The sequence below is a fragment of the Palaemon carinicauda genome, chromosome 10 (assembly GCF_036898095.1).
Source record: "Palaemon carinicauda isolate YSFRI2023 chromosome 10, ASM3689809v2, whole genome shotgun sequence".
Lineage (NCBI taxonomy): Eukaryota > Metazoa > Arthropoda > Malacostraca > Decapoda > Palaemonidae > Palaemon > Palaemon carinicauda.
Genome location: NC_090734.1, coordinates 159,176,042 through 159,185,048, shown reverse-complemented (window position 1 = coordinate 159,185,048; position 9,007 = coordinate 159,176,042). Strand labels below are relative to the sequence as shown.

The following is a 9,007-nucleotide window of genomic DNA, read 5'->3' as shown; positions in this document are numbered from 1 at the left end:
TCCCATTTCCTTTTTCTTCTTTTCCCAATTCCATTCTTCTCCTTCTTCTTCTTCTTCCCATTTCCTTTTTCTTCTTTTCCCAATTCCATTCTTCTTCTTCTCCCAATTACACCTTCCTCCTCCTCCCCCTCCTCCTTCTTCATATTTCATTCTTTTTCTTCTTCCCAATTAATTCTCCTTTTCTTCTTCAGTGAACTAATATCTTCTTCTTCTTCTTTCCCTTTCCTTTTTCTTCTTCTCCCAATTCCATTTTTCTTCCCATTTCCTTTTTCTTCTTCCCATTTCATTCTTCTTCTTCTACTTCTTCACATTTCCTTTTTCTTCTTCTTCTTCCCATTTCCTTTTTCTTCTCTTCCCAATTCCATTCTTCTTCTTCTTCTTCCCATTTCCTTTTTCTTCTTCCTCCAATTCCATTCTTCTTCCCATTTCATTCTTCTTCTTCTTTTTCTTCTCCCAATTCCATTCTTCTTCCTATTTCATTCTTCTTCTTCCCATTTCCTTTATCTTCTTTTCCCAATTGCATTCTTCCTCTTCTTCACATTTCCTTTTTCTTCTTCTCCCAATTCCATTCTTCTTCTTCCCATTTCCTTTTTCTTTTTCTCCCAATTCCATTCTTCTTCCCATTTCATTCTTCTTCCCATTTCCTTTATCTTCTTTTCCCAATTGCATTCTTCTTCCCATTTCATTCTTCTTCTTCTTCACATTTCCTTTTTCTTCTTCTCCCAATTCCATTCTTCTTCCCATTTCATTCTTCTTCTTCTTCACATTTCCTTTTTCTTCTTCTCCCAATTCCATTCTTCTTCCCATTTCATTCTTCTTCTTCTTCACATTTCCTTTTTCTTCTTCTCCCAATTCCATTCTTCTTCCCATTTCATTCTTCTCCTTCTTCTCCCCATTACACCTTCCTCCTCCTCCTCCTCCTCCTTCATATTTCATTCTTTTTCTTCTTCCCAATTAATTCTCCTTTTTCTTCTTCAGTTTAAAGGTTGCTCATGAATGGCAGAGGCGAGAGACAATGACATTGCCCTAGAGACTGACCATACATTATATGATCAGCGCCCACGCCTCCTCTCCACCCACGCTAGGACCAGGGAGGGCAAGGCAGTGGCTGCTGATGACTCAGCAGATAGACCTATAGGCTCCCCAAAACCCCTCAACCTTAGCTCACAAGGATGGTAAGGTTGCAGACACTAACGGCACTAACGAGTCTGAGCGGGACTCGAACCCCCGACTGGCAAACACCAGGCAGAGGCACTAACACGCCAAGACTCTATAAGATTAACACTTTTTTATGAATGAATTAACTGTTTATAGTCGATATTCTCAATTTTATGATTATTATTATTACTTGCTAAGCTACAACCCTAATTGGAAAAGCAGGATGCTATAAGCCCAGGGGCTCCAACAGCTCAGTAAGGAAAGGAAACAAAGAAAATGTAATATTTTAAGAAGAGCAACGAGAATAAAATAAATATCTCCTATATAAACTATAAAAACTTTAACAAAACAAGAGGAAAAGAAACTAGATAGAACAGTGTGCTTGAGTGTACCGTCAAGCCAGAGAACTCGAACCCAAGACAGCAAAAGACCATGGTACAGAGGCTATGGCACTATCCAAGATTAGAAAACAATGGTTTGATTTTGGGGTGTCGTTCTCCTAGAAGAGCTGCTTACCGTAGCTAAAGAGTCTCTTCTACCCTTACAAAGAGAAAAGTGGCCACTGAACAATTACAGTGCAGTAAGAAGAACTGTTTGGTAATCTGCGTTATTATATGTATGAGGAGAGAAGAAGATGCGTAAGGAATAGGCCAGACTATTCGGTATATGTGTTAGGCAACGGGAAAATGAACCGTAACCAGAGAAAAGGATCCAATGTACTACTGTCTGGCCAGTCAAAGGACCAAATAATTCTCTAGCAGTAGTATCTCAACGGTTGGCTGGTGCCCTGGCCAACCTACTACCCAAGCCAAGGAAAAAATTAAAATTATATTCAATCCTTATATTTTAATCACTGAACAATATCAATAATTGAATTACCAAAATCTATGTAAGTGGAACAGAACTATTTTTTTCCTTTATTGTAAAAGTTATAATTACAATTTTATCTTTTTACGGACAAGAAAGGAAATTCTTATGTATCATTCTAGAAGTTTTAATAAAAAATATAAAATATGAGTATTTTCTCGGTCTTAAGGTCATATCGATGAAAATAATAAAAAGCTAGTAAATGTGATGATCCAATTATGTACTCTCACAACTTCATGTGTTGAAAATAAAACAAGCAAAGAACGCACCCTATAAACAAAACAATTGAAAAAAAGGCAATCACAAAACGCACCCTATAAACAAAACAATTAAAAAAAAAAGTTAGCACAGAATGAACCCTTTAAAAAACAAATGAACAAAAGCAAGCACAGAGGCCACCCTATAAACGAAATAAGTGAACAAAGGCAAGCACAGAACAGACCCTATAAACAAGAAAAATAAAAACAGGCAAGCACAGAACGCCCCCTATAAACAAAACATAAAAAAGGCAAGCACAGAACGCACCCAATAAATAAAACAAATAAAAAGGCAAGGACAGAACGCACCCTATGAGCAAAACAAATAAAAAAAATTCAAGCACAGAACGCACCCTATAAACAAAACAAATAAAAAAATTCAAGCACAGAACGCACCCTATGAACAAAACCAATAAAAAAAAAGGCAAGCACAGACCGCACCGTAGAAACAAAACAAATGAATAAAGTGAAGCACAGAACACACTCTATAAACAAAACCAATAAAAAAAAAAAGCACAGAACCACCCTATATATATAAAAAAGGCAAGCACAGAAAGCACCCTATAAACAAAACAAATAAAAGAAGGCAAGCACATAACGCACACTATAAACAAAACAATTAAAAAAATGCAAGCACAAAATGCACCCTATAAACAAAACCAATGAAACCCGCCAAGCCAAGAACGCACCCTATAAACAAATCAAATAAAAAATCTAAGCACAGAACGCACCCAATAAATAAAACAAATAAAAAAAAAGCAAGCACAGAATGCACCCTATAAACAAAACAATTAAAAAAAAACAAGCACAGAATGAACCCTATAAACGAAACAAATGAACAAAGGCAAGCACAGAATGCACCCTATAAACAAAAAAAAATAAAAGAAGGCAAGAACAGAACGGACCCTATAAACAAAAAAGGCAAACACAGAACGCACCGTAGAAACAAAAATGAAAAAAGTGAAGCGCAGAACACACCCTATAAACAAAACCAATGGAAAAAGGCAAGCACAGAACGCACCCTATAAACAAAACAAATTAAAAAAGTGAAGCACAGAACACACCCTATAAACAAAACCAATGAAACCCGCCTAGCACAGAACGCACCATATAAACAAAACAAATTGAAAAAGTGAAGCACAGAACACACCCTATAAACAAAACCAATGAAACCCGCCTAGCACAGAACGCACCCTATAAACAAAACAAATGAAAAAAGTGAAGCACAGAACACACCCTTTAAACAAAACCAATGAAACCCGCCTAGCACAGAACGCACCCTATAAACAAAACAAATGAAAAAAGTGAAGCACACAACACACCCTATAAACAAAACCAATGAAACCCGCCTAGCACAGAACGCACCCTATAAACAAAACAAATGAAAAAAGTGAAGCACAGAACACACCCTATAAACAAAACCAATGAAAAAAGGCAAGCACAGAACACACCCTATAAACAAAACCAATGTAAAAAGGCAAGCACAAAACGCACCCTATAAAGAAAACCAATGAAACCCGCCTAGCACTGAACGCACCCTATAAACAAAACTAATAAGAAAAGCACAAAACTGCTGGCCCTTCAGGATCGAATAACAGCAGAACAAAACGTTATCAATCAGACGCTTTCAGCTGTCAATCACTCTTGTTAGGCCACACCTCAACTCCCTACCACAGGCAAACGGATCCAAATTGCAATCTAACCTGCCAATGCACCTGTTGGCATAGCTTTCGCCGGAACAAACGCTTCACACAACTCCCGCTTCGTCATGCGAAGCGTAAACCCAATGCTCCACTGTTGTATAAGTACAGAAGCTTAGTCGCGAATGGGAAGTCTCCGACTTGCAACAATGCAAATGCACTTTATTATTATTATTATTATTATTATTATTATTAGCTAAGCTACAATCCTAGTTGGAAAAGCAGGGAAAAATAGCCCAACGGTTATTATTATTAGCTAAGCTAATACCCTAGTTGGAAAAGCAGGATGTTTTATGCCCAAGGGATCCAACAGGGAAAAATAACCCAGTGCTTATTATTATCTTTACTTGCTAAGCTACAACCCCAGTTGGAAAAGCATGAAGCTATAAGCCCAAGGGCTCTAACAAGGTAAAATAACCGAGAGATTATTATTATCATTACTAGCCAAGCTACAACCCCAGTTGGAAAAGCAGGAAACTATAAGCCGAAGGCTCCAACAAGGGAAAATAACCCAGTGATTATTATTATCACTACTTGCTAAACTACAACCCCAATTGGAAAAGCAGGAAGCTATAAGCCCAATAGCTCTAACAAGGGAAAATAACCGAGTGATTATTATTATCATTACTAGCCAACTTACAACCCCAGTAGGAAAAACAGGATGATATAAGCCCAAGGGGTCCAAGGGAAAATAACCCAGTGATTATTATTATCATTACTTGCTAAACTACAATCCCAATTGGAAAAGCAGGATACTACAAGCCCAAGGGGTACAACAAGGAAAAATAACCCAGTGATTATTATTATCATTACTTGCTAAACTACAACCCCAATTGGAAAAGCAGGATACTACAAGCCCAAGGGGTACAACAAGGAAAAATAACCCAGTGATTATTATTATTGTTATTAATACTAGCTAAGCTACAACCCCAGTTAGAAAAGCAGGATGCTATAAATCCAATGGTTCCAACAGGGAAAATAGCCAAGTGATTATTATTATCATCATTACTATCTAAGCTACAACCCTAGTTGTAGCCATTGCCTGGCTCTCCCTGGTCCTAGCTTGGGCGCTGATCAGATAGATATATGGTCAGTCTCAAGGGCATTCTCCTGCTAGGTTATTGGGGGCATTGTCACTGCCCCTGGCCTCTGCCATTCACGAGCGTCCCTTAAACCGTACACTAAGTTTAAAGGTTTAAATTCCGCTCATGATTGGCAGAGGCAAGTGACAGTGACATTGCCCTAGCAAGCAGGACAATGCCCTAGAGACTGACCATATATTATATGATCAGCGCCTGGGCCTCCTCTCCACCCAAGCTAGGACCAGGGAGGGCCAGGCAGTGGCTGCTGATGACTCAGCAGATAGACCTATAGGCTCCCCCAAACACCCCTCCAACCTTAGCTCACAAGGATGGTAAGGTTGCAGACACTAATGGCACTAACGAGTCTGAGCGGGACTCGAACCCCTCGACTGGGAAACACCAGGGAGAGAAGACGTTACCGATTAGGCCACAGCAACCCAACCTTATCTCACAAGGATGGTAAGGTTGCAGACACTAATGGCACAAACGAGTCTGAGCGGGACTCGAACCCCTCGACTGGGAAACACCAGGCAGAGAAGACGTTACCGATTAGGCCACAGCAACCCAACCTTATCTCACAAGGATGGTAAGGTTGCAGACACTAATGGCACAAACGAGTCTGAGCGGGACTCGAACCCCTCGACTGGGAAACACCAGGCAGAGAAGACGTTACCGATCAGCCACAGCAACCTTTTATTTTTATCTTTCTTTTTTTTTTTTTTTTTTACGAATTTCTCAAATCCAGCATGTAGCGTGATCCACCGCGTTGTAAAAAACGGCAACAGGAAATTGATCAGTGAGGCGAAACAGACGCCTTACAGTTCCCAGACGTGACAAGATGGTGTTAGAAGTGTTTAGAGAGATAATAGTTCTAATAGTTCTAATATGCACGAGTTTCTCTTCCTTAGCGGCAGCTTCCTCCCCTTTTAGAGGACTTCCGGCGATGAAACTAACTGTTAATGCAGATGGAGTTCGTTGTCTGTGTTGTGATGGTGTTTTTTTTTTTTTTTTTTTTTTAAGGAGTGGCATTTATTTCCAAGAGTTGCTTTCTTTTAGGAATTAGTTTTTTTTTAGTTGTTTACTAGTATTTTTTTTAGTTGTTTACTAGTAGTTTTTTTAGTTTAATTTTTCAATTGTTAAATAGTGTTTTTTTACTTTTTTACTAGTAGTTTTTTTCAGTTGTTTACTAGTAGTTTTTTTCAGTTGTTTCCTAGTAGTTTTTTTTTAGTTTTTTAGTTTTATACTAGTAGTTTTTTTAGTTATTTCCTAGTAGTTTGTTTAGTTATTTCCTAGTAGTTTTTTTTAGTTGTTTACTAGTAGTTTTTAAACGTTGCCTATTTTTAAGGGAGGTTTCATAAGAGATATTTTCAGAAGGTTTTAAAAATTGGCTCTTTTTAAGATAAGGTTCTCAAGCTTTGATCCTCCTGTCTTTTACAAGACCAGACCCGATCTAGAGAAAGGGTGACAGACAGAAAGGAGAAACAACATCTGTCTATCTATCTATCTCTCTATCTAAAGGTGTCTCGGTTCAGTTCCAGTTTCATCTGAATAGATGCTCACAAGAACGCCAGCCAGGCAAGCTCAAGCCTCCACTGTGGTGCTCAAATACAGCTGTGCCTTCCTATGTAAACTGCTTAAACTCACAATTCCAAAGGATCGATCTGCTGCCATGTGAATGCGAGGCGAGCGCGTTATCTATCTATCTATCTAAAGGTGTCTTGGTTCAGTTCCAGTTTCATCGGAATAGATGCTCACCAAAACGTCAGCCGGGCAAGCTTAAGCCTCCATTGTGGTGCCCAAATACAGATATAACCTCATAAGTAAACCGCTTAAACTCACAATCCCAAAGGATCGATCTGCTGCCATGCGAATGCGAAGCGAGCGCGTTACCACTGTACTAGCCAGGGGGGCTAGTATGTGAATCTGTGTATACATATGTGACGTAAGTCTATTCATGCAGTACTTAAATGGGATATAGGCACAAAATGTTAGCAATACGAAAAGAGCATGTAGTTGAGTGATCTAGCCTATGCAATGAGAAATAAAGTACATAGAAGCGTAATGGATTTATGTACCAACCGTGTCATACGATCGTACATAAATTATTTTGTATATATTATGCTTGTATCTGCGCTCTTCCCTCGCACTAAAAAGAACCAGAATAAACATGTCTGCGTTTTTCCTCTGTAACATTGTCTGTTTCTCGAACATGAAATTACCTGTTGCCTTGAGGTTTTGTATATAAAGGAGAGTGTCCTTTAATAAAGTTACTCAGTTGATCGCTTCCTGCCTTTGAGTCACAACCTTCTCTCGGCCCGTCACATTATTGATGGATTTATAAATGTTGTTTTTCTTATAGGAATGAAATTTTGAGGCCTAAAAATGGCGTTTTTTATCGGTTCAGTTTTAAAAGTTGTCTATCTTTACCAGCGATTTTGAAGGATTTAAAGACTGGCTCTTTTCTGAGAGGTGGTTCTTAAGACCGGCCTTTTAGAATGAATTTCTAAGAGTGAGGACCAAAGGGACTGGTATCCTTCTGACCTTTTGTAGACCAAACCCGATGCAGAGGCAGGATGAAGGAGTGAACTTTACCAAGGAGGAATAAATAGAAATTTGGAAGCTATGTACTGTACTGGAAGGAGCCAGAGAAACGTGATTGTACAGATTATTATTATTATTATTACTTGCTACGCTACAAACCTAGTTGGAAAAGCAGGATACTATAAGCCCAGGGGCTCCAACAGGGAAAATAGCCCAGTGAGGAGAGGAAACAAGGAAAATAAAATATTTTAAGAACAGTAACAACATTAAGATAAATATTTCCTATATAAACTATAAAAACTTTAACAAAACAAGAGGAAGAGAAATCACAAAGAACAGTGTGCCCGAGTGTACCATCAAGCAAGAGAACTCTAACCCAAGACAGTGGAAGAGCATGGTACAGAGGCTATGGCACTACCCAAGACTAGAGAACAATGGTTTGATTTTGGAGTGTCCTTCTCCTAAAAGAGCTGCTTACCATAGCTAAAGAATCTCTTCTACCCTTACCAAGAGGAAAGTAGCCACTGAACAATTACAGTGCAGTAGTTAACCGCTTGAGATAACACCAAAGTTTGAACCAAATAGCCGAGGTATGTATAAATGGCCATAATTTAAACCAAATAGTCAAAGTTTAAAACATTTAGTCAATGTTTGAATCAAATAGTCAAGGTATGTTTAAATAGCCATAATTTAAACCACATCGTCAAAGTTTGAACCAAATAGCCAAAGACTGTATATTATATCAAATGTTTGGACCAAATAGTAAAGGTTTGAAACAAGTAGGATAAGTTTGAACCAAATAGCCAATGTTTGAACCAAATAGCCACTGTATATAATATCCAAACTTTGGACCAAGTAGTAAAGGTTTGAAACAAGTAGGATAAGTTTGAACCATATAGCCAATGTTTGAACCAAATAGCCAAAATTTGACCCAAACAGCCAAATTGTTGTTAAAAGGAGGTCTCTCAAGCTTCCGAAGATATTAAAACAGTGCAAGCAAGCAAATGTGACTTCATTTAAATCCCCAAAAAAGAAAAAAGTAACAGACAGAAGCAAATAGCTGAAGAATTTCTGCTTCGGAGATATGTAGTGAGACGCTCGTCCTGCCCCCCCCCCCCCCCCCCCCGAAAAAACCTGATCTTGTGACACTGCTTCGAGATAGTCGGGTCCCTTAAAGACCTGAAAGCAGGCTTAGAATCATAAATGTTGGGGCAGCAGCAGACAGACAGATATTTGGCTAGACATCTCCCCCCCCCCCCAAGGAAACCACGACCCCCTCCCCTCCTTATACCTTAAAATTAATTCCGTTATAAATAGTTTCGTCTGTTTTAGACAACATGATTACGTTTCTAACAGTTTCTATATGAAATATCTGTTTTAATGCTGTTATTGTTTTTAAAGT

At 38.6% G+C, this 9,007-nt stretch overlaps 1 protein-coding gene across 1 annotated transcript; it reads right to left on the bottom strand.

The window, feature by feature from the left end:
* Window positions 1–471: 471 nt before the first annotated feature.
* Window positions 472–936, bottom strand: LOC137648350 (uncharacterized). Its single transcript, XM_068381277.1, has one exon. The coding sequence runs from the start codon at window positions 934–936 to the stop codon at window positions 472–474; it is 465 nt and encodes a 154-aa protein (XP_068237378.1).
* Between the last annotated feature and the right edge of the window lie 8,071 nt (window positions 937–9,007).

Coding starts and splice junctions, on each gene's coding strand:
- LOC137648350 (XM_068381277.1), bottom strand. CDS start 936: ATGAAATATGAAGGAGGAGGAGGAGGAGGAGGAAGGTGTAATGGGGAG.